This window comes from Poeciliopsis prolifica, unplaced genomic scaffold, assembly GCF_027474105.1.
Source record: "Poeciliopsis prolifica strain line A6 unplaced genomic scaffold, Auburn_PproV2 SCAFFOLD033, whole genome shotgun sequence".
Classification (NCBI taxonomy): Eukaryota; Metazoa; Chordata; class Actinopteri; order Cyprinodontiformes; family Poeciliidae; genus Poeciliopsis; species Poeciliopsis prolifica.
In genome coordinates this window covers 6079704-6102853 of record NW_026562408.1, presented here as the reverse complement: position 1 = coordinate 6102853, position 23150 = coordinate 6079704, and the positions used below count along the sequence as shown (strand labels likewise).

Sequence of the window (23150 nt, the reverse complement as noted above, 5' to 3'; positions counted from 1 at the left end):
ATACATTTACATAATTAATAATAAATAAAAACTTATTTTTTTCAGAAAAAATTTGCACACATTTTAACCAATCTACTGGATACATGGGTCAGAAGAAGAACAGGTCAGGAGACATCAAAATATGAAGAGTAACAAAATTAGATTTTTAAAAATGTGCTGATTTTGTTTTGACGATTACCGAGCTATTGTTCTCAGAATCTATGTTTTTGAGTGAACATTATTTTTATTCCACTTTACAAATATTTGTTTTGTTGTGCTGATTTATCACGTACAATTTCAGTAAAATACCTTGATGTTTGTGGCTCTTACCTGATAAAATGTGAGAAAGTTCAAGGGCTATCATCTTTATGATGATAACCCTTGATAATCAGAGATTAGTCATAAATAAATAAGCTTAACATGCAAATAGAAAACAATTTCAGTTATCTACCAAATGAAAGATTTAAACAAGATGAGTTTGAGGGATATTAGAACTGGTCATATTTCTTTGTGCCTTCACAAAAAACTGAGTCATGTTGTGTTTGCACGTGATTTCCCTCCAAATATGTTCTTACTTGTCTTTATTCACTTTTGAAGTCAACTCAAATTGATGTTTTGAATTTAGTAACGAGATACTGATTGTGTGCCCTAGTGTCAACATTATGTCCGTATTAGCATGCATTCAGATGCAGACCATTCACTCTCCAATGAGCTGTAATTACATTCAGGAAGTATGACAACTGATTTACCTTTAATTTATGTATCCTGACGTATTTAGATATGTATATCTTAATCGTGCAAGACATTGCTCTGTGATTAAACATTCTCTAATAATTCAACAAAAAGGCCTTCACCTCTGCCATAAGCAGTTTGTCAGCGGTCTGAGTCATAGGCTGGTCCACACCCGGAGCATTTTTCCTCCACCTATCCACAAAGTCAAAAGGACAAGTTTTTTATGAATTGCAGGTCAGGGATGAGAGGCAACCTGGGCCACATCAGGGAAGAAAGAGAGGCTGTCCATCTGCGTTTTTCTGCTGCAATGGATGCAGTCTCCATGGCAACATTGTGCTCCCGCAGCAAAATCCCGAGAAAGACGGTCTGCTCCCCCGCCCCCATGCTTATGCACACCAGTGTCTCACACACACTCTGAGGAGGCAGGACGCTGCACATGTCTTAGCTGTCCATGCACATAGACATCCTGTGTGCATGGACACAGACTCAATGCTGGTTTGCTGACAATTTTTTATATGAGGTTTTAGAACTAAGCAGACGTAAAAAGGGAGCAACTCCCTCTTTTATATTGGTTTTCTGTTATTTTCTGTCAGCTCTTCAATTCAGCCTTCTAAGCTGCACTCCATTTGTCCATCCTTCAAGCAATCTGTTATTAGAGCCCCAAGGAGGGTTTGATGATTTATCTCCTGTGTTCCTCCCATCAGTCTCCCTGCACCTAAAAACTGTGCGTGAGAGAAATACATCTTGAGCTGAAGCCTTTGGCTGAACGTAGCAAATGGATCAACCCCCACTTTCTGTTTGATGCTTTGGGTGTTTCTCATTTCCTCTGCCATCGTAATCTAAAATATAGAGAAAACAGACAAAATGTGGTGTGTGATCAGGATTTAGAAAAAAAAAATCTGTCTCTTTGTTGCTATCTCCTGTTTGCTCAGCTCATCTTGCTCACTATTGGACCGTCGAGCTCCCTCCCACTTTCACACCAGCCACTCAGCTCGTTCAAGCTCTCTGCATCTTTTTTTCTTTCTCTCTCTCCTTCTCAGTCTCGTTCTGCTCCTGACAGTGCACACGCACACACACACACACACACACACACACACACACACACACACACCCACACACACAATAAAGCAGGATCCCAAACCGCCTTCTCGTCAATCCACTCTCTCTGACACACACGCACACACACCCTCTTCCTACCTATCTCTGTGTGGGGTGTATTTCTTTGGCTTTGGCAATGCCTGGTTTAGCAAACGGATATCATTCCTGCTGGAGGAGAACAAACTGAAACTTCATCTTCATCTCTAAAGGACACACTGTAAGTGAATCTTTCTCATCCATTCATGGCACCCCCCACTAAATGTTCTCTTCTACTACCTTATACCATGCCATCTTTTGTATGATTAAAGAGAAAAGTATTTTCTCCTTTCATGTCTTCCTTTTGCCATATCATTCTTTTTTCCCTATTAGAAATCACTGGCTAATCCACACACCCTATGTTGTCTGTATGCAGAGTAACACTGAGGCCCATTTAGTGCCCCTTTACAGGTCACCATTGTGCAGTGAAATATAAATATGTTCATCTATACCTCATCTATATCACACTAAGCTGGCTGGGTTTAACAATAAGTGGAAAAATGAGTTGTGGTTATTAGTCAAGTCCAGGCCTGAATTTTATTTGAATTCTGTGGGCATTGCTAACTTCAGAAAACTTTCTGATTTCTGAAATGATGCCTTAAAACTTGCATCAGAGTTTGAAATTGAAATATTTTATGACTGTGTCTCTGCTAAAGTCAGGTGAAAATCTGCCTTGCTCTCACTGATTTATATACTTTCAGATTTCAAACACACATACAATACTTGGCAAAAGTATTTACACCAGTTTAACTTTTTCATACTTTAATATGTTCCAACCGCAAACTAATGTATTATGGCTGGGATTATATGTAACAGATCAGCACAAAGTGGAACATAATTGTGAATTAAAAGGAAAATAATTACCAAGATTTTTGTCCATTTAAATTTGAACAGTATGGCATTAGTATGTATTCAGTTCCATTTATTTGAATATCCCTACGTAAAATCCACAGCAACCAATCTTCAAAAGCTTCATAAATGGAGTTAAATTGTCTGTCATTTTCTCAATATAAATCCAGCTCTTGTTTAAACATGATGCCTCAGGGCTTTGTTAGAGAACATTAAAAAACAAACACATGAGACAGGTTAGAGTTGTGAAAAAGTGTAAAGCAGTTTTCTGTCATAGACAAATATAAATTTGTCACAAAGCTCTGTTCAGTACACCATAGCTAACTGGGTGGATAAGGAGAATATTAACTAAAGAAGTCACAAAGTGACTATTTCCAATTTTGGTTTAACTCAGGTGTTTTATGGAAGAGATGCTATAATAAAGTCATAGATAAATAAATCTCAATAGCACTTTGCCTTAAGCCATGTAGGCTACACTACAAGCATGGGGGGAAAAGGTGATCTGTTCCAGACAAATCTTAATGTGACTGTGTTAACTTTGCCTGCATTTAAAAACCTCCGTATGACAAAATCTTCATTGTGAAACACGGTGGTGGCAGCTGAGAATATGGATTGAGCTAATAAATTTGAGGAGGTTGAATAAATGTCAGCTACACTACCCACTTGCTTCACAAGCTTCACAAAACAGTAGATTTTGTGTTCACAGCTCAACAATTGTCTGAAAAGTTTCCCTTCATGAAATAAACAAATAGATGAGCTTTCCTAACTCTGGTACATAAAATACAGCTGGTGCAGAACCTTAGATGGGCTTGAAGCAGCTACTATGAATAGAGTATTACGCTGATATTTAATCAGCAGATGACTGCAGCAGAACACTTTTAAAGATGCATGAGCAGATAGTTTGGGAAGACAAACGAGGACTTTTGTGTAAACGTTAAAATTGTGTAAAATTGAGGGAAACTTCAGGTTGATCTATGCTGAGCAAAGACTGGAATGCCTAGCTGGCATGGGAGGAATGTCCCAGGAGCTGCATGAGAGCGGTGGGAGTCAGACGAGAGGAGATGTAAACCTAGTGGTGAAACGTGATGAACGGTTGCCAGCGTCGCTGTAATGACGGGATTTTCTGCTCTGTTTGTGCTGCAGCTATATTTACCTCTCTGCTTAGTTAACACTGTGTGTTGATGCTGTCAATGTCAGGCAGCTCCTGCTTTGTTTTAAAAAAAATCACTGGTTCTCTCTTGCACTGACTAAAACCAATATCATTTTGCATTCAAATTACTCTCCTTCTTCATAGAGATTGTTACTGAAAAAGAGATAGCTTTGTTAATTTTGACCAACATGTTTTATGTGTAATGATATTTCAGTTTAATTGCCAGATTTGATAAATGGCTGAGCCATTTATCTACTTCCAGTTGAATCCTGAACATTTGAAAATGTTTGGCATTCACCACTACATAAAACAAGTATTGAACGAATCTAATTAAATTCAATTTAGTAACATATGACAAAGAGGATAGCTTTAGCTCAATCTTTCCCAAAAGCACACAAGGATCTCTTTCACACCTTTTTAACTTAAAATACAATCCACACAGGCAATCCACACATGATGAATGTGAAAACTGAGTTTTTAAATTTGTATGTATATATTTTCTCTTCAATTCATATGAAGGTTTTTTTCTGTTTTGTTTGCAAAATATATGAAACAGGTGTCCAACGCAGCAAGTCAGAATCATTTGAATCAGTTAAACTGTTGGAGTAGTCATAGTCTGTGAACTGAAGATTAATTTGATTAATTTTAACCTATTTGCAACAGCTTGTGCTACCTCTTAAGCATCAATTTTATGATTGTTGTCTCTATTTTATTTCAAGTGTGTCTTTTATCTTAATGGTGTGTTTTAGCTGAATCCCTTTTAGCTTCTAATCTCTGTTTTTGTTTACCAGTTATATTATTATCTCTGTGGATTATTGTTGTATTGCACAGCAGTTTGTCCTTCCAGGGTTTTTGAAGGCTTTATGAATAAAACCAGATTGTATTGAATTCATTTTACAGACAAAATATTGCAATTAAATCTATGCTAGTTGCTAGATTAATGAATTACTCCTCTCTGTGTCTGTGCAATTATTTTAATCAGAAACATTAATTATATTCTTAGTGCTTTGGAAAGAACAAGCATTACTCAGATTTATCCTTTCACCCAGAAGTTTTCTCTTTTTTCCCCCTCACAGCCATTCCCTCACAGTCTTTGCAAAGTCCTTTGGAGCTTAGAATCTGTATTATAAGGAGGCACAGTGTGTCACAAGATGCAGAAAAAAACTCTAGGATTTAGTTTTGCAATGCTAGTGTATTAAACAGTTAATCAACAGTTACTAAATGTCTCATTGCGATCATGCTCTATAAAATTGGAATGTTGTGCCCAGTCATTTTTGTGAAACACAATAAGTTCCTTTTAGTGATTTTATAGGCTTCTTACAAAAAAAGGTTGCTTATAATTTTAAGGGAAACTCATATTTTTGCATGTTTTTGTGTTTTTCGTTCTGTTTCCCAGAAGTAGCAGCATGAGGCAATAGCAGCGAATACCTGTTTGTCTGCTATTATAAACCATGTGGATACAGGCACTTCCTGTATCTACATGGTGTGATCAGCTCAGTTCACACAAGTTGATCATTTTAGCTGAAGTTATGTCACTCAGACTCCCACTGTTTGTTGACAGGATAGAAAAAGGTGCATCACTCTGCACATGATGAAAGTTACACCTTAGTCACCAGTCAGGCCTCACTGCTTTTCTGCCTTGTCATTGTGGTGACAGTTTGGTGGAAGAGGCAGATGATGTTGCTCAATGGCACGGCTGAGTAGCGTAGGTGTCTGAGCATGCTTACAACTCTGAGCAAGAAAGGTCTATATAGGACCATAGACCAATTATCATTGATTAGATTTTTGAATGAGTTTGGATAGATCAGATAGGTGAATTCTGAGAACATTCCTTAAGTCTTAGTCTCACAGTCACACTGTACAATGCTCCACTAAAGTTTTTATATACCTTGAACTTTTTCGCAATTTATTACAATACAAATACAAACTTCGACTTGCTTGATTGAGATTTTGTTTTGGGGTCTGACAAAAAGGAGAGCAAAATTGAAAATTTGAAGGAAAAGCACATGAAATATTTTTCTGAATAATCTTAAAGAGGGGGATTATACAAAATGTACTTGTGTGAGCTTTAAATCATACCATAGGCCCCAAAACACCTTGTCACACAAACTACTTCTCAGTCACGTAGTTTGTACAACAAACTGCTTGACAGAGATTACAAACAGCATCATGCTGTTTGTAATCAGCACCATGCAGAAGCTTTGTTGTGCTGAAAGGGGCATAACAGAACGGGAAAGAATTTCTTAAAGAGGCCTATTTCAAGGCATTTGAATCTAAAGTCAAATTTTTTGTAAGTTGCTTTTGATATAGACAGCTTTTTCATAACAACTGAAGGTAACATGCCAACATGATTATTTTAGAAAATGACATCATGTGCCTGGAGAATACACAATAAACTCACTTTAAAAAATTGTCATACATCAACCCGCCCAGACCTATGATTACTCTGCAGCTACAGAGATCCACAGACAAGGTGGGAGAATCCTTTGCAACATTAAATGTCTGTTATGCATTCTGAAGGTCTGACCTTTATTGCAGAGTGGCACAAAGAAAACTATTGTTCCAAGAAAGCCATACGAAGTCTGCATTCTGTCACAAAAAGGTGTTCTGTTCAAACGGGACAACAATATTAAAAATAAGTTTTCAACCAAAAGAATATGAGTGAAAAGAAATTATAGTTTAATTGTTTTCTGATTTGTATTGTACAAATTTGGGATTAATGGCTAATTTTCTTCTACTTCATAAGCATGTCTTAATGTTATATTTATTTCACAAAATCTCCACATTGGAATTTGTTTCAGCAACCTGAGAAAATATTAAAACATTTAAAGAGTATGAATACTTTTCAGATAATCATAAGAATAATTTCCTGACTAGTTAATCCACATGTTCTTGTTCTGAGAGTTTTTGTGCATGCTTATGGTTGAACAACAAAATGTACATTCACTGACATTTTTCACTGTGTGATGTTTATCTGTGTGAGCAAAAAGCCCATGGCAAAGTTCTTTTGTTTTCACAATGTACTTGGTGTACTTTTCTTCTGTGCTTACAGCTCTTACATAAACCGTTCCTTTGACCTTTTTTCCCCTCCCTGAAATCACCCCTATTATGACAAACCTCTAAGCTGTCCACATTTCCCTTTAACAGGCTGAGTGTAATACATTTTCACCTATCTGAAACCGTACTGTGGTCTGGTCCTAGTTTGACCAAGCTATCTGTTTGTGTTTCTGTTGTTCAGCTCAAGGCTTTTATTCTTTCAGTTATTTAAAGAAACAATCTACCCTGTGGGACAAGCACTTATTTCCTTGAAATAATTCTCTGTGCATTTACAGAAAGGTACAGTCAGATGATAAAAAAGAAACAAACAAAAAAACACGAGGGGGCAAAAATTCATGCTTCATGTTCTATTTCTTTTGAATGTTTCATAGGATCTCCATCCATATATGGTTGGTAGATAAGCTTACATAACTGGCTGTTCTGATTCTGATATTCTGCGTGTGTCTGTGTAAAGAGTCTTTGACATTCACATTCAATTGAAGGGAGTCACAAAATTGTTCAGCTATTTTTTTATTTTTGGGTACACAGTGACAGACAGTGTGTGTATAGAATTTGGACAATATACTCTGAGAGGCGAATGATCTGTGTCCACATGTCCACCCGAGCTGCATGTATCTGTTCCTCATAGCTCAGATGCTGAAATCTGATGATGCTTTCATTCCAACCGTCTCTTAATGAGCTCTGCTTCCAAGAGATGAAGATAAATGATTTAAATGCCACAGCAGGCACATAATTTCATTGGCTGCATATGTGTGCAATGCCTAGCAAAAATATTCACATCCATTCAACATTTGCAGGGTAAGCTCTGATCAGCTTCTTACCCCAGACGAATAAAGGAAACCCCTTATAATGATGCTGCATGGCAATAGTGTGTGGCTGTTCAGGGTGATTGTTGGTCTGATCTTACAAGTGTGCCTTCTTAAGAGTCTGTATTGTTCCCTGGATAGTGACAATCTGCAAAAAGGACTTCTTATGGATTAACTTTAACAAGGACTTTATTGTTGTTCTTCAACAAATGATAGTTAAAGTGTGCAGACAAAACTTGGCAATGAAGGTGTGTACACTTTTGAGAGCCACTGAATAAGATTTAGCTTTTGTATGCAAATTCTGCTGGAGTCCTTTATTTGAATTTGTTCCTACATAAGAGTTGAACGCTTGGCTCTACATAATCTTGATCAGGAATGTCATTTACAGAAGCCATGTGAGAACTTGTTGTTCAATGCCACCAGCGGCAGGTCCATTAAAGCCTTCCTTGGCTTAAGACTGTGATGACATCACATTTAAACCCCCCTTTTTGTGACAAACAATGCAAAGAGTTTTGAGTGTTCAGATGAAAGAAAAAGGAGAAGCACCTTTTTGTAAACAGACACTCGGGTGAGTACATTTTGCTTTTGTGAACCTATTCTGTGTGAAGCCTTATTTCTCACACAACTTTTTTCATACCTGTTTTTCTTGAGGGCAGCTTTAATATTAACATAGCTGGCTAACTCTTAGTTTAAGGAAAAATTCAGATTTTCCTTTCTAACCATTGACAAAGTGGTTTGTCAAATTACCATATATGCTTTAGTCATACTGCAGGAACTTCAGCAGAAACAAGTTAGTATGAATAAGGTTTAAACTTTAAAGTAAGTAATTATCACCAATAGTGGAAGTTTCAGAAATTACAGTTACATTTCAGTGTTATTTAAATTTTTATCTTTGTTCATTGACATGTCTTTAGCTGGATATCAGAGTAATGCCTTTTAAAACTGTGTGCTGCTAGGAACACGTGGCTGTCAGTGGTGTGAAGGGGATGAGAACTGATAGCTCTATATATAGACATATATGTATGTGAAGGCTGATGACTGGACTGGGCAGCAGATCAGAAGGCTGCCAAGTGTCTTAATGAGACTTTTATTGATTTAGTTGAACAAATTCAGTATATTTCAAAAGCAAAACTTGGGTTTAGAATTTTTTTTTTCAATTAAGACATGGTTGAATTTATTATCACAAGCTTTAAATTTACATACAATTCCCCAAAATATTGGATGAATTTCCCAAAGAAAATTGGTTGGGACTTTAAAGAACAATCTAGGAGATTAGCTGTTTTGACATAATGGTAAAAGAGTCAAGTTAAGACATTGAAATCTCATGAGGTTGGTGACAGTATAATGCTGAGCAACTGCTTTTGTGGCAGTTGTATTGGTGTCATGCACATAGGGAGCAAGAAAAACCATAAGGAGCACTTCTTTTAAATTCTTCATTCTGAACTTGAACTAAGCGACTATGCTTAAAAGCATATCAGATCTGTGCCAGAAATCCCAAAATTTGGCATAAATTATGCAATTTCTATTAAAAAGAGTCACCAAATATCCACTCGTGTTATGCCAGAAGCTTATCGGTGACTACAAAAAGTGTGTTGCTTCTCTGCAACTTCCTTAGCAAAATTTATCCATTTATTAGAAGAAATCCATTAGACTCGTTTTCTGTAAAGAACTACACAATGTCACGGTGGCTGGCACTGTTGCCAAATTGTAGCTCCTATATCTGCATTGAGTTCTCTGGGTACTCCAGCTTCCTCTTACAGTCCAAAACAGGCACATAATGATTGCCAGGTTAATTGGTCTTTAAATCACACTTTACACTTGAATATGTGTGTGAATGATGAATACTAACTCTTACTATAAGCGCTTTTACAACTGTTATTTTTGTGTAAATTATATATTTTACACTGTTTTAAAGTAAATAAAGAACAGAACCATGTTTACACTCTATTGAATAATTTATTTCTTTAAAAGATTTAAAAACATTAAGGTCAAGCATTTCAAGGCAAAAAAACAGACCATGGTCATAACATAGTGACATATCTGTGGCAAGCAAGCTTTTAAACACTTATTGTTTTTGCAGTCAAGGTGTGACGCTGTGCAGTTGTTGCAAGGTGTGACACTGTGTGTTTAGAAGTAGGGCAATGTTTCAGGAAAAAACTGCCGAGAGAAAATAGTTAAAACATCTGCAGTGGAGCTCTGAGATGCGAACAAATTGGATTAAAAGCACCGAGTCAGGTTCTTTATTTTGAGTACATTTTTGTGTGAGAAAACATGACAAACAGCCTTTGTTGATACAGTGATCAACAAAGGTAAAGAAAATCAAATTTACAATTTACTTAAAACTGTGATTCGTATTATTCTCTTATTGAAATTATTTCCTCCATCTGAAACATTTTGAAGGGAATTGATTCCATCCATAATTGATAGCTACTTCACTGATTTTCTCATTGACCCATCAGCAGTTTACTTTTTCCGCTTACTACAGCCAAAAATGGACTTATACTTTCCAAAAATAATCAGACATACATATTTTGTTGTTTTTGTTTTTCTACAGACTCACTTTTTATTTTTCAACTTTACATGGTTCATTAATAAAAGATGGTTTTGATTAATTAAAAAAAGAAAGAACTTATTAAGCTTTATACCAGATTTGTGTGGATTCAGTGTTTTATCCAGTTTTTTTCTCTTTAGATCCTGACCTCCATCTCCTTCAGCTGCTTATCATCTTGCCTAAGCACCTCACTGTTATACATTTGTCATTCGTCCAATCCTGAGCTTCTTATATCCCACTTACTCACCTCATCCATCACTTATCGTAACCTCAACTCCTTACTCATCCTTTTATCCACTTCTCTGTAAGTTCTCATCATTTATACAGAATATTGCGAACGAATTTGTACCTCTCAAATCTTCCCATATTATTTCATTTTACAGAAATTAAATGTGATAGACCAAAACATTATGATGCAAACTTGTGAATTGGAAGTAAATCAAAACAGTTTTCCAATTTTTAGCAAAAAAAAAAAAAAGAAAGAAAAGTGTGGCTTGTTTTTAAGTTATGTTCTTTCACAGAGTAGCTGTATTTGTGTTGCAAGGCAATAACTTTTTACATTCCATTCTTAGCAACTTATTAAGGTTATTTGCTGACTGAGAATGAAAACACATTTTGAATTGTGGAGTCTCACCAATCACCAACCAAAAGACACATCAGATGAACCTCAACATCAAACTTTACTTCCCCCATTCCACCACTTTTGTGAAACCCACATCAATAGCTTATTTATTTTTAATCATTAGAACAAATAAAGGCTGGAGTGCTGCTTGTGGGATATTGCTTATTCCCCATGTAATGCCTAAAATGACTCTGTGGAAAGATAACATTCTCTCAGATTGTTCAATCAAGAGAAAAACTGCTTGTTGAAATCAATTTTGAAATACCAGTCACCAGATCAAATTTTACTAAGCCATTTTAGAAGACCATGAACCATTTCAAATGTACTACATTGTGCGTGCTTCCACAGCAAATTCCTTGCTGTTTGGACTATCTCTGAGTACTCTCCTCATCTTCCCTGTCTTCGTGCTATACCCACCACAGCAGTCTGCAGGCCCAGGAGTTTTGAATGATGGGAAATTTTTAGAAAAGGTGTGGGAGGAACCAGAGGAAGCGGTGAGGGGAGGAGGAATGACTGAACTCAATCCGCACAGATTAATGGCAGATTGATGGGGTGAGAACTGTCACCTTTTGGCCCAGATTATGCTCCGACCACATCATAAGGACACAGTGCTTCATCAGAGAGTGCAAAATTTAGTTATTGGCAAAACATTGGCGCCTTGTAAAAGTGAGCAATTTAATTTCATTATAAGTGCAGCTGTTCTGCAAAGGCTTGTTATGTTTTTTAGAGAATATATGTGAACAAACATCATGAAGACCATGGGCTGGGATTTAAGTTGTGGAGAAATTAACCCAAAACACATCTTGTGTTTCTTTAGCATGGTCAAAGATGGTGGATGGAGCTAAATGTATGGTAATAACAGAGGAAACATACAGACAAAACAATAAACACCCAAGTGATTTACAATTAAATCTATATATAATTGAGAAGTGGGGACAAATGTGAAAATTCATACTAACAGATGCTTCCCATCCAGTCTGACTGAGCTTGCTAGATACTTCACCCATTACGCACAGCACAGAAAAATGACTCTAAATAATAATAGTCATCCAAAATCAGTCCTTACTGGCTGCTGTCCTGAATGCTAGTTCAACACTCCTGCACCAGACAAAAGGTTCATTATGAGGAACCTGATGATGAGCTTTTCATCATTATCAGACAAAAGGTCTGATAATACAGGGACACGTCTAAAATTGTCCCAGGTGGAAACAGCCATAACAACTCAGGGAAGACTATGTTTGCAGAATTTGACAAGCTGTGAAAAAAGTTGTAGGGATGTGAAAACCTTTCCTAAAAATTGTGTAATAAAAAATTCAGTGATCATGTCAAGCTTTTTTTCTTGGTTGCTTGTTTTGCTGAGGCTTATAATCCAAATGCATTTTAAAAATTGGAAAGGAGACATTAGTAGTCAAATTCCATTGGCTCTCCTTTATTTTCTAGCTTGTGTTGGCTCTTGTGCTATAGGGTTGGTAAAAAAAAAACGATGCTTTCGTTAAAAAATCTGAAGGAAATATTGCTTAATAACAAGAATTAATCATCTTTCAACAGACCTATACAATCGTTATATTTTAAAACGACACATTTTATCTCGAGCCAGCAGGTTGGCATGATTATATTGGACATTTTTCTCTTTTTGTCTCGACTCTCACTCCCTCACTAGCACAAATTGTTGCCCTATGACGCAATCTGTCATCCCCGCTAGCCCAAGTTCCCCAGCCAATCAGAGTGCGGCAGTAGGAGGGTATCCAGTCGACTCATGCTTGTAAACAGCTCTGACAGTAGGAGGGCCTTTTTAAAATCCCAGCCCCACCCTCTGTTGTCAACTCCGTTCAGCCTGTTTCAGTACGCATGATTTTACATCGAAATAGGAAAAGGAAGGGGAAGAGAGGGAAGAGACAGAGGAGATGAAAGTGAGCAGTTACGTGTGAGTCAGGGCGTGCGGTTGTTCCTCAGGGAAACTCTCACGGAGCAGCTATGAAACCTTCTACACGGCTGCTGTCCTCTCTGCTGACAGTAGGTAGTGACTGTCAACTCTTGACTCTTTAGCCTTATATGTTCGCGTTGTCTGCATGTGTGACTGTATAGTTTTCAGATTTGCACAGGCCGTCAGCACACATTTACTGGTGTTGTACAGGTGCATCACAGTGACCAGAAGCAGAAGGAAATATTCGTTGTATTTGCAATGTCTGCCTCTTACAGTCAGCTGTTAAAATGCAAGATTAACACCGCACTGCTTTTGTCTATATTTGTATACATAAATCATAAGGAGGAGTACGCATAAACTGAGACTTTTACTGTAGCAAAAACTCAACAGCAGAGGTTTCAGCTCTGGAAGAGAAAACGAGCAGCTTTTGTGTTCGCTACAAAGTCGACAGTGAAAGGAAACCATTGTGTGCCTGGGTTAGCTTTTTGTTACAACAAAACAAATGCTGGACTCACGCATCGCAATACACACCCATAAACAGTTAAGTTACACACCCACACACGCGCACACACACAATCTAATCCTCAGAGTTTTTTTGGGAGGGGGGAATTACTCAAGCCTGAGGTCATCCACAACATCGCTGCTGCTTCACAGTGAGCAAATTAAAACACTCATCATTTTTATGGCATCAACTGACAGCTCCCTGCAAGATGCTTCCTTTCATGAATACATTTTTTTTAAACTTCCTGCAGTCCTGCCTCGGTGGGTTTGGCATCTAGCTACCCCGCTGTGTGGGACTGCAGAGGCTAAATTCAAATCTGCACGCCTTCAATCACTTCAGAGTCTGACAGTCGACCAGTCATGGTTGCTTAAGAGCATCAAATCAAAAAATTCTGCCTCACTTTGGAGTTTAACTGTGCATGGATAAATTCTTGGAGATATCAGCAATTTTCTGAATGCATTTTACAGATATTTATGATTGTGCTCCCCTCTTTTCTGATATGGAGCAAGAGCTGTTGGATTTCATTTCTTTGCTCCCTTTGCCTCAGTTTTGAAAATGTATTCATTTAATAAGAACAAGATCTGTTTTAAATGCCTTTGCCTCTTCATGCTTGAGTCAAACATTTCAAATGAAAGCTTAAATTAAAGTGACATTTTTTGTTATTTCCTCCCTGTGCCAATAAATTTAAACCCATCAAATGAAAATGCATTCAGTCCACATTTTATTTTCCTCAATTTATACATGAAATGTCAAACTCCATTTACTCTATTCATTTAGTGCTTTATGTATTGATTGATGGCAGCCTAAATCTTCCTGGAGTTTATTTGAAAAAACTCAGCATCTCAGCATAGCCTTTTCCTTCTAAGTTTTCTCATACTGTTTTCACCACAAAGTTTGCCATTGGATGTCTGAACTTTGACTGTACCCAAAGATGTATACTACACCAGTTGTTGCTGCGCTGTAAGTTTAGGGTTGTCTGCTGGAGGATGAACCTCTGTCCCAATCTCAGGTCTTTTAAATCCTCTAACAGCTTTTCTTTAGGGATCCCCTGTGTTCAGATCCATCAATCAACTCAGTCAGAGTAATTGATCCTGCTGAAGAACAACATACGGTTTCTATTTAGTTATGTAAGTTGGCTATGACAAAAATTTGTATTTTATGGACCTAAGCTTAAGGGAATTAATCACCTTTTGTGAAACTTTATGTCCTGTCAAGTCTTTGTCATATGTGTGTTGCTTTTGAACATCCCGGTTTCATATAGTGTTCATGCATTGGGGTTAAAGGTGTAGAATTCAGAGTTCTGGTGCATCAGGATGGGGTTTGTTACTTTTGCCATGATGTTGTCTGTTTTACATTTATCTTCTAACCATCTCAGAATGAAAGTTCAATATTTTGTGAGTGCCCTTAAGTTTTTATATAATAGCTGAATTAATCAGAATGTATGTTAGGGACCTGTAAGGTGATGCATGCAGAGGTGGTTAGTATTTTGGTAGAATGAGATTTTAATGTTAGGCAATTTCTGAAACATTTGGATAGTGTCTAATTTAGCGTGCTTCATTCTGTATAATAGGCAAATATGTGCTTTGATAAGGTGTCTTAGCATGCAAAAGAATGTAACAGCCTAACTAAGCTGCCAATCAAATTGTGTGTGCTAAAGTATCCTACTCCTATTTCTAACGGTTGGCGGCCTTGTTTTAGCGTACATATTATTTTCTTTTTGTTATGTATGTCAGGCAGTAATCTTTTACACTGTGTAGTATGGTTCTTTGTATCTGATTAATTAAGAATAAACTCTTCCCTTTTCGTTTAAAGCCAGGAGAAGAACGATGCATATTCATGTAAATTTAGAGAAACTTAAGATACTTGCTGCTAAACATTTTATTTATTCACACTGTACTCACATGGTAAAAGTTCTGTGTCATTTTCATGACTAAGCAACAGATATGACCTTTAACCCCATCACTGTAAGCGCTGCATGTCATTGGATCTGCTCTGCAAGTACTGGAAAGATATACAGTTAGGCTCTTAATCACTAAGATTCTATGTTTGCGTGTGACAATAGGGCATGTGTACAGATTGAATATCAGGGATAGAGGGTTGCATTAGATTCAGGTTCAACAGATGTGCAGAGAAGAACAGAGTGGAGAGGAGGCTGATAAATCAAACTCAACCTTTTAACATGAACTTAGATTTTTATTTTTACTGTGACAGTTGAACTCTTACTGCATGTGTTCAATATGCTTGTTTTAGACACAAACTGCTCTCTGCTTAGTCTTTGAGCAAGGAAATGAGTGCATGCCTGATACATAAATAATATATATGCTGACCTACTGAGAAAATGTGACCAAACCACATGGATGGAACCAGTTAGCAACACCAAGATGCAACTAACATATGCAGGCTGAAGCTCTTAAAGGACATAACCACAAAAAGTGTCCGGAACAAAACAAAATCTGACATGGTGCTTAATTGTTTTATTGGAGTTTTCTTTTATAGACCAACTACAAAAATATTTTATCAGCTATTGGTGGCATACTTTTTAAGTATAAAGGTTGTGCTTGCACAAATGAATATGGAAGTGGGCCATGTGTAGACAGGAGTGGTTTATGTTGCTAGGCAGAATATCCAGGTCTGCAACTGCATTTCTAGATGAGATTATGTAAAGCTGGTGGCTCTGTTGCACTGCTGACCCACAAAGATTTAGCAACCATTAAATTTCAGTGTCTACGGCATTTACAATCTCTTTTAGAATGGGGATTTCAAATAATTCAGGGCAAATATTTTCTTTTATTAAGTGTTTGAATCAAACTATGTCCAAAAGGATAGTTCAATTTAAAACCACAGTCATGTGGGAAACATGCATGTCTATATTAACTTAACTGTATTTACAACTGCACATATTATTTAAGATTATTTGGTAATTTGTGAATATATTTCAAATCTTCAGTTCTTTTCAGTAAAAAGCATGAGTTCATTGGTTAAACCAGGAGCATTTACATTAAACTCCTGAAATCATTATGGATACTTTTGAGGTAATAGATGAGTAACTATGGTTTCACATGGCATATCCATATGTGCTAATGACACTTCCTTTTAAAGAAGCTTTATCAGAAGTCATTTATTTTATGCTTTAGTGTGTTTCACAATACCGATTAGCTTTGAAAACCTATAAAAAGGCTCTTGTTCTGGTTTGCTGTTGTCCCATATAAAGATACATTTCCATTGCTTGGCAAAACCTTTTTTGTGTGTATTTAGCAAAAACAATTATATCTTAGCTGCAGTTACAGGCACCATCACTGTCTCTAACAGTTGGCATGTTTTCCCTCCCTGTAAGACAAGTCAGAATGTGGCTGCATTTTTACAACATGTTGCTATCCCCGTTGACACTTCTGAGCATGACTCAGTTGTTGAATTGTGTCACATGCGCCATCTACTTAATTTGGATATTCTGACCTTAATCACTTCTCTGCAAAATGGAGTAAAATGCAAAACAACCCTGTTTTGCATTTTACATTTTTATCCTGGGGCCACTTATGTGCATCTCCCTCCTAATCTCTAATAAACATATTTTTTTCTAAGTGTGTACTTGTTCTAACTTTGAACCATCATCAATTTTATCCACATACCAGAATCCCTAATTCATTAGTTAACTTGGTTATTTTGTGTCTTTTTTTCATGCTTTTTGTAAGTTGTGGATACAGTTTTTTCTTTGGTATTACTGGTTTTCTTATATACTCGGTGTACACTCAGACTCTTATCTCACCTAGTAACTGTTTTTGGCTTTAACTTATAAATTCCAGCATAACAAAAGCACTTTTGAAAAATCTAGTAATTATAAATCTTTCTATACTTCAGTTTCTGATACATGAATGAAGCCCTAAATTTCACACCGAATAGGAAAGCAGAGTCTAGAATCTGAGCAGCTTGTTTGATTTATTTTATATTTTTCTATCCCCGCAGGTTGACAGCTGTCATTCTCTGTGGCTTTAAATGTCCACTGCTATGGCCAAGCGTGAGGCAGGGAACGCCAGCCCTGTGGTGCGTCAGATAGACAAGCAGTTCCTGGTTTGCAGCATCTGTTTGGATCACTACCACAGCCCCAAGGTCCTGCCCTGTCTACACACATTTTGCGAAAGGTAACCATTGGAATTTGTAAACGTTGTACAACCAAGCCTGAAATGCTTCGTTGTACAATAATTGTTGCGTCTAAAAAAATAAAAAAGATGCAGCACAGTTGCTGAATTGCAGCTTCTTCTGTGGTTGTGGTTCCTGAATAATATCCTGTTAACTGTGAAATTCTTGTTAGCGCCACATCTAATTCAAATCCCTAAACACAAAATAACAGCTTAACATTGTTGACTCCTCAGAGAGGCCTTTTTAGTAATGGATAGTGCCCGTTATCTTTTGTTTTTAAAGACACAATTACAAAGACTCTGTCTTTTATGTCTCATTAAGATGGAATGCATTCATTTTGTCTCTCTTCATAAGAAAACATCCTTTTAATTTTTACTGGAACTGATGTGTAATATCTCTGTTAATGTTATATCCTGTTACAAACTTGTTAACTTTCTCCCTGTAGCTGTCTTCAGAATTACATTCCTCCAGAGTCTCTGACACTCTCGTGTCCTGTGTGTCGACAAACATCCATCCTGCCTGAGAAGGGAGTGGGAGCTCTACAGAACAACTTCTTCATCACTAATCTCATGGAGGTCTGGTCCTACATTACATTTTATATCACATAATCTATCTATACCACTGATGAAGCATTACACAATGCCTCATCTTGTATCTGATTAACAAAAAAGCTAATCAGATACAAGCACACCTGTTATTTATACTTTGAAAATAAAAGATTAGAACAAATGAATAAAACCTGTATATGTATTGCCTGTGTGAGTTTTTTTTTTTTTTTTTTCCGAGCTGCATTTAATTGGAAAGACATTGCGGGAGGGAGGGAGAGCATTCTTCCAGACTGAGGTCATTCTGAAGACTTAATCTCTGAAAGGTTTTTTTTAAGAACATAGCTTTTGAGAATTTAATTAACAGTGACTGGAAGTTTAAAAAGTAAATGTTTATGTCATGGATTAAAAACACTTTAAGAAGATTTAAACTAACTATAAATACCATTGTGTAATTTCATAACACAATGAATTTAAAAGAAAGGGGTATTCACAGATGTGATTATTAAAAGTAGCCTGTAATGAGAATGGTAATGTGTTGTGTTAGGTCCTGCAGCGTGAGCCGGAGTGTTCACGGCCCGAGGCCTGCAGTGTGTTGGAGTCGGTCAGCGCTGCAGTAGCAGGGAAGCCTCTTTGCTGCCCAAACCATGAAGGGAAGGTATGAAATCCTTCTCTGCTCGCTAAAAGGTCCTAAATTGTCTTGTTTGGTGCTTTAGATAAAGTGAAAGGAATGTTAAATATTGATATCTTGCTTACCAAGAGATAATGATTAAGTTTGGCTCCATCTGCAGGTGATGGAGTTCTACTGCGAGTCTTGTGAGACAGCCATGTGTTTGGACTGCACAGAGGGCGAGCACCGGGATCATATGACTGTTCCTCTGCGGGATGTAGTGGAGCAGCACAAAGCTGTGCTAAAAACACAGCTTGATGCCATTCACAGCAGGTCAGAACTTGATCTTTGGTGGGGATTTTATCTTTCCCCCTCATGCAGTGATTTAAATTTTCAAGCATTTCTTACAGAGTATCATCCTAGAAAGAAAATTTAACTTTAAAATTTTACATATTTTTAAGGTCAGCTGAAAATATCTTGATGAAAAACTTTCCTTTGGTTGTCTTGAAGACTCCCTCAGCTGACAGCAGCTGTTGAGCTGGTGAGTGAGATCTCGCGGCAGCTAAATGAAAGAAAGACTGAGGCAGTAGCAGAGATCAACAGTACGTTTGAAGAGCTGGAGCGGGTGCTGCATCACCGCAAGACAGCCCTCATCACAGACTTGGAGAACATCTGCAGCTCCAAGCAAAAGGTCCATTCCATACACTTTCACACATGCAGTTATTGCTTCTTTTTTTATGTTCTGGCTCTCCGAACTTGCCAACCCATTTTCCGCTTTTTTGAATGCAGGTCCTCCATGCCCAGCTTTCCTCTCTTCTCCAGGGGAAGGAACACATCCAGAGCAGCTGCAGCTTCACAGAGCAGGCTCTCAGCCATGGGAATGCAACTGAGGTGCCTCATAAAATATAATTTTGTGGCTACTCATAAGCCAACTAATCAGGGAATCAACTATAGTAGTGGATGTTACATTTTTTTACAGAAAAAAAAAAATGGTTAATGTTTTGTAAGTGTAGGTGCTACTGGTTCAGAAGCAGATGAGTGAGCGGGTCACAGCTCTGGCCAGACACGATTTTCCAGAGAAGCCACATCAGAACGCACATCTAGACTGTCAGGTACTATCCGCTGTTTGCTATTATTCAAACTCATCAATTTTAATCACCAGCAGCACCAACCGCTCTAACACTTATGAGTTTATTAAAGCAGGAGTTGTGTACTCTAGGTGGAGACTGAGGGTTTGCGGCGCTCCATCCAGAACCTGGGCGTTCTCCTTACAACATCAGCCGTGGCACACACCTCTGTCGCCACAGGGGAGGGACTGAGACATGCAGCTACTGGGCAGCACCAAACCATTACTGTGACAACAAAAGACAAAGTATGGATTTTTTTTTTTTTATTCTGAGATTTTAGTGCACCATTATGATTTGGAATGCTGCTTTCCTCTCTGAAAGTGTTTTATAGTGCCTTTTGAAGACATTTTACAGTGAAGTTTTATTATATTTTGTGATATTAAAACCACAGATTCAGTTGGAATTTTATATAGCAAACCAACACAAAGCAGTGTTTGAAAGAAAAAGGATACATAGGTTTTAGTTTCTCCTGTCTGACCAGACATTCTGTTTGCCTTCTGCCACACATGACTTGCAGGATGTAAGACCAATTTTTACTTCTGTCAGCAGGAGCTTCTTCACACTCTCCTAATAAATACCACACTTAAGGTGTGGACTACTGTAGTTCCTAGAGTCTTTGAGCCTTTCTGTTGCTTTCTGATAAATGCTCTCTTTGTCCTGGCGGTCTGTTTAGGTAGATAGCCATATCTTAATAACTTTGCAGTTGTCCCACACTCTTTCCATTTCCAGTTGATGAATTGACAGTGCTCTTTTAGACATTCAGAGGTTCAGATGTTTTAACAACCAAACAGTGCCTTCAAAAATGTATCCATGAGCAGCTGTATTTATATTTCAGAAAAGTTTTTTTTTTCCATTCTGGTGCTCTGCTATTTAGCTGGATTCTATAGCCAACTAGTGTATTGCCACCAGATACATTTTCTTTTTCCTTTAAGCTATATATTAAAATTTTCAGTTACACTTTACATTTATATTTACACAAAATTTTCTGTACATAACAAGTTCCATAATAATTGTTGTCATTATTTATAGGATGGAGAGTTGGTGAGGACAGGAAATGCTGTTTTAAAGGTTGAGATATTGTCAGCTGACGGTAACAGAGCTGCAGAGGTAGAAATAACGGACAACAAGAATGGAACGTATGAAGTGGGCTACACGTTGCGCTCCGAAGGAGAGTATTCGTTCTGCCTGCTGCTGTATGGTCAGCCCATACGTGGCAGCCCATTCCGTCTGCGGGTGGTCAAACCGTCAGATGTGCCCCAGTCTCCGGATGATGTGAAAAGGAGGGTGAAGTCCCCGAGCGGGACAGGAGGCCACATCCGTCAGAAAGCGGTGCGAAGGCCTTCCAGCATGTACAGCACCACCAAAAAAAAGGAGAACCCCATTGAGGACGAGCTCATCTACAGAGTTGGTAAGACAAACTTCAAGGACATATTTCAAAATGTCTCCTGTTAAATAGGTTAACAATTTGAGTTATTTTTTCTTATTGCATAACAGTTGCTTAGTCAATTCTTGAAACTGGTAGACAAAAGTGTTTTCAACAAGCAGAATTTTTATACTTTTCTCTGTCAAAGCAGATGCAACACAAAACACTTTACATGCACTGATTACATTCAAACTAATATAACCCACAAAAACACACAACTTTTAGTGTGTTGCATTACCTACCTAAAAAAAAGAAGCGTTTCAAGTTTTAATTGCATAATAACACAATTCAAAACCGCTCATTAGGCTGAGAAGCACTCAATAATCTTTGCTCAGAATTAGCAGGAACATGCTAGTATGGGCTGTCAAGGATAATAAATCAGACACAGTGAGAGTGTTAATAAAAAAAATACAAGTACTGAATGCCAAACTCTCTCCTTAGGTTCCCGGGGAAGGGAAAAAGGCGAGTTCACAAATCTGCAAGGAATCTCAGCCTCCAGCAACGGCAGAGTGGTGGTGGCTGACAGCAACAACCAGTGCATACAGGTGAGTCAGACACATAGAGGACAATGCATGTTTATGCAACTGTGTAGGACCACTGTACTACCACTGATGTTATGTGCTAAACATGAGTTCTGGAAATGGCTGCAGGTATTTTCCAACGATGGGCAATTTAAAATGCGCTTTGGGGTCAGGGGTCGTTCTCCAGGACAGCTGCAGAGACCGACAGGAGTCACTGTAGACATGAATGGAGACATCGTGGTGGCCGATTATGACAACAGATGGGTCAGCATCTTCTCCTCAGATGGCAAGTTCAAGGTACACATAATACACCACCTTATCTTTGATTTAAGTCTCGGTAATGCCTTGTGAAAAAAACAAATTATTATGAGTTGTAGCAAATATTTGTGTCTGTGTCCACAAAATGTAAACTCAAAGTGCTGTATCTTGGTTGCTAAATGCCTACTTGAGGATTTTTTTGAACGTGCACAGAAATTCAAATGGAGAAAGACCTTTGAAGTCCAATGGGTTCCAAAGCCTGAAAACACCCTTAATCATAGAACTCAACAAGAGCGTCTATGACAGGGTCAGATGACTGTTTACTTACTCAGAACCAACCTGCTGTTATTCTTCAGGTTACGCCTACTCTTTATCCTCTCTCTATTGGTGAGAGGGTTTACTTTGGCTTCAGCAGATGTCCTGTCTGCCCAGGAAGGTTCCTCTGAGGAGGCTGTTGGTTCTGAGGTACAATCTGGATGTTTTAGCAATTCCTCTCCTTAATTTATATTAATTAAAAATAATATAATATCAAAGATAAGGTGGTCTACCTCAGTTACATGAATGCAAAACAAACAGAACTGGTGGGGATTTAAAAATTAGACAGTGAACAAAAGTAAAAAGTCACCAAGAAAAGAAGCCAAATTGAATCTAACCAAGTAGATTCAGGATTGGTTCTTGCAATTGGGTCATTGATGGTTCTATGTGCTTGCTTTGGTCAACCCATAAATCTCCCTTGATCTAACTCTCTTCATTTCCAAACTAAAGCTTTATTAAACACAGAGGGTTGTAGAAGAGAAGAAAGCTCTGTACAAAATACCCCTACAAATCCAACCAACAGGATTTTAGTTTGTCCAGTAATCCTTTTTGTCTTCTTCTACCACAGAATAAGATTGGTGCAGGCCGTCTTATGGGTCCCAAAGGAGTGGCCGTGGATAAAAACGGACACATCATCACTGTGGATAACAAAGCCTGCTGTGTCTTCATCTTTCAGTCCAATGGGAAGCTGGTGACTAAGTTTGGAGGCAGAGGGACATCTGACAGACAGTTTGCAGGTGAGGAGAGATGCTAAGTCTTCAGCAGAGCTTTTTTGAACCTTGATAGATAGGATTGCAGACAATCTGTTGCAGAGAATTTTAGGTTTTCTACAAATTGAAAACAGTTTTCAACCTCATATTTGTTCTATAAAGAGCTTTGCGGGGTGTTTCTCATTCACCTAGTCACACAAA

At 37.8% G+C, this 23150-nt stretch overlaps 1 protein-coding gene across 6 annotated transcripts in view; it reads left to right on the top strand.

Annotated features, from left to right (window-relative positions):
• Positions 1-23150, top strand: part of trim3b (tripartite motif containing 3b) — a 30693-nt gene that overhangs the window by 2097 nt on the left and 5446 nt on the right. The window contains exons 1-13 of one of the 6 annotated variants that reach the window (XM_055051345.1): positions 1798-2026; positions 17267-17442; positions 17886-18015; positions 18533-18643; positions 18777-18928; positions 19106-19286; positions 19385-19486; positions 19609-19707; positions 19815-19967; positions 20752-21130; positions 21587-21690; positions 21796-21963; positions 22808-22976. In XM_055051345.1, the coding sequence (XP_054907320.1) occupies positions 17297-17442; positions 17886-18015; positions 18533-18643; positions 18777-18928; positions 19106-19286; positions 19385-19486; positions 19609-19707; positions 19815-19967; positions 20752-21130; positions 21587-21690; positions 21796-21963; positions 22808-22976 (1894 nt within the window). In that variant the 5' untranslated portion in view covers positions 1798-2026; positions 17267-17296. The other 5 variants (XM_055051346.1, XM_055051343.1, XM_055051348.1 and 2 more) reach the window with 5 other exon arrangements.